The sequence below is a fragment of the Manacus vitellinus genome, unplaced genomic scaffold (assembly GCF_001715985.3).
Source record: "Manacus vitellinus isolate BGI_N305 unplaced genomic scaffold, ASM171598v3 scaffold_14_pilon, whole genome shotgun sequence".
NCBI lineage: Eukaryota > Metazoa > Chordata > Aves > Passeriformes > Pipridae > Manacus > Manacus vitellinus.
Window position 1 is genome coordinate 17,488,332 of NW_021939063.1, and position 1,246 is coordinate 17,489,577.

General features: G+C 61.8%; 1 protein-coding gene and 1 long non-coding RNA gene across 3 annotated transcripts in view; both read left to right on the forward strand.

Annotated features, from left to right (window-relative positions):
* Positions 1-284, forward strand: part of BSN (bassoon presynaptic cytomatrix protein) — a 2,861-nt gene extending 2,577 nt beyond the window's left edge. Inside the window, exon 3 of the mRNA XM_029958359.1 lies at positions 262-284. Within this exon, the coding sequence (XP_029814219.1) occupies positions 262-284 (23 nt within the window). The remainder of the gene's footprint in view (positions 1-261) is intronic.
* Positions 285-311: 27 nt separating this feature from the next.
* LOC115307235 lies at positions 312-1,062 on the forward strand. Of its 2 annotated transcripts, none has more exons than XR_003915626.1 (4): positions 312-406; positions 515-658; positions 822-876; positions 963-1,062. It is a non-coding gene; the product is annotated as an uncharacterized LOC115307235 (long non-coding RNA). The 2 variants fall into 2 exon arrangements; XR_003915627.1 differs by having other exon boundaries at positions 518-658.
* The last annotated feature ends 184 nt before the right edge of the window (positions 1,063-1,246 follow it).

Below are 1,246 nucleotides of genomic sequence, written 5' to 3' on the forward strand. Positions count from 1 at the left end.
GTACGGTCTTGGCCAGCTGGACCCCACAGTTCTACCTGGGATCAGACCGGCTGGCTGTGGCCAGGGSCTGGCAGAAGGGCTGGAAACAGGAGCCATGGGGCAAAGAGTATCCCACCCATATGCCCACCACAACCATCCCTGGGTGCCCTGGGAGCAGCCATCCCCTCAAGGAGGCATCCCTATGCCCTGGATCCCTTGCTGCCTCTTTTGGGGCCCTGGAACAGCGTTTGGGCATTTCCTCCTGGCCTGCGCCACCCCTAGAGGATGCTCTGCTGGGAGAGTGAGCCCTGAGAGCTGTTTTCCCCATTCCAGACAAAAGCAGAGCCGACGGACACATCCAAACCCGCAGCGAAAGTGCCACAGCAGCCAGGGAGAGCTCCAGCGGCGCAGCCCCTGGGAGCAGCAGGTCAGTGGGCCCCAGTGGCACAGTGCCATCTGTCCCCTCTCATGCCAGCTGCCTGGCACCCCCAGCTGGGCCTGTCCCCTGCTAATGGTGGTTTTGTTTGTCCCCCAGCAGACAGCAAGGCCGGTCCAAGGGCGGCCGGGCCGCGTGGTCCCGCCGGCATGGCCACAGGGCAGCCTGGTGGGGAAGGAGAGAGTGTCTTCTCCAAAATCCTGCCAGGGGGGGCAGCAGAACAAGCAGGCAAACTGACTGAAGGTGAGGGCTGCTCCTGGGATGGGGATGGGGCGGTGATGCTCTTCTGTGCCAAATGGGGTCAGGCACTCTGGGGATGGTTGTGGTGCAGTGCTCCCACAGTTTGGGGCCTGGGGAGGGGGGGATTAGGGGAGCCACACTGACACCTCTCCTGGCTTCCCCACAGCGGTGTCAGCTTTCGGCAAGAAGTTCACTTCATTCTGGTGAGAGAACGGCACAAGGTGAGTGCAGATGGCACTGGGCACTGCGCCGTGGGCTCTCCCTGCCCTGGCTGTGCCTGACACCCTCCTGCTCCCTCCTGCTGCAGGAGTTTGGGAAGCGAGTGGAGATTGAGTCGTTGCAGTGGAAAAACCTATGAAGAAGCCAATGAATTCAGCACGCAGCGCCAGACTCTGAGTATAACGGTGAGCGCCCATGTAGAGGGCTGGAGAAGTTGGCTGCCCTTAAGGATGAATCCTCACACTGAGGACCCCTCCACCATGCCATCCCTGGGGCTCCTGTGGCACTGCTGTTGCCCTAGCACATACTGAGCTCTGCCCTGCCACAGTCCCAGTCACCACTGTGGGAAGGACCTGGTGCATCCCCGTCCCT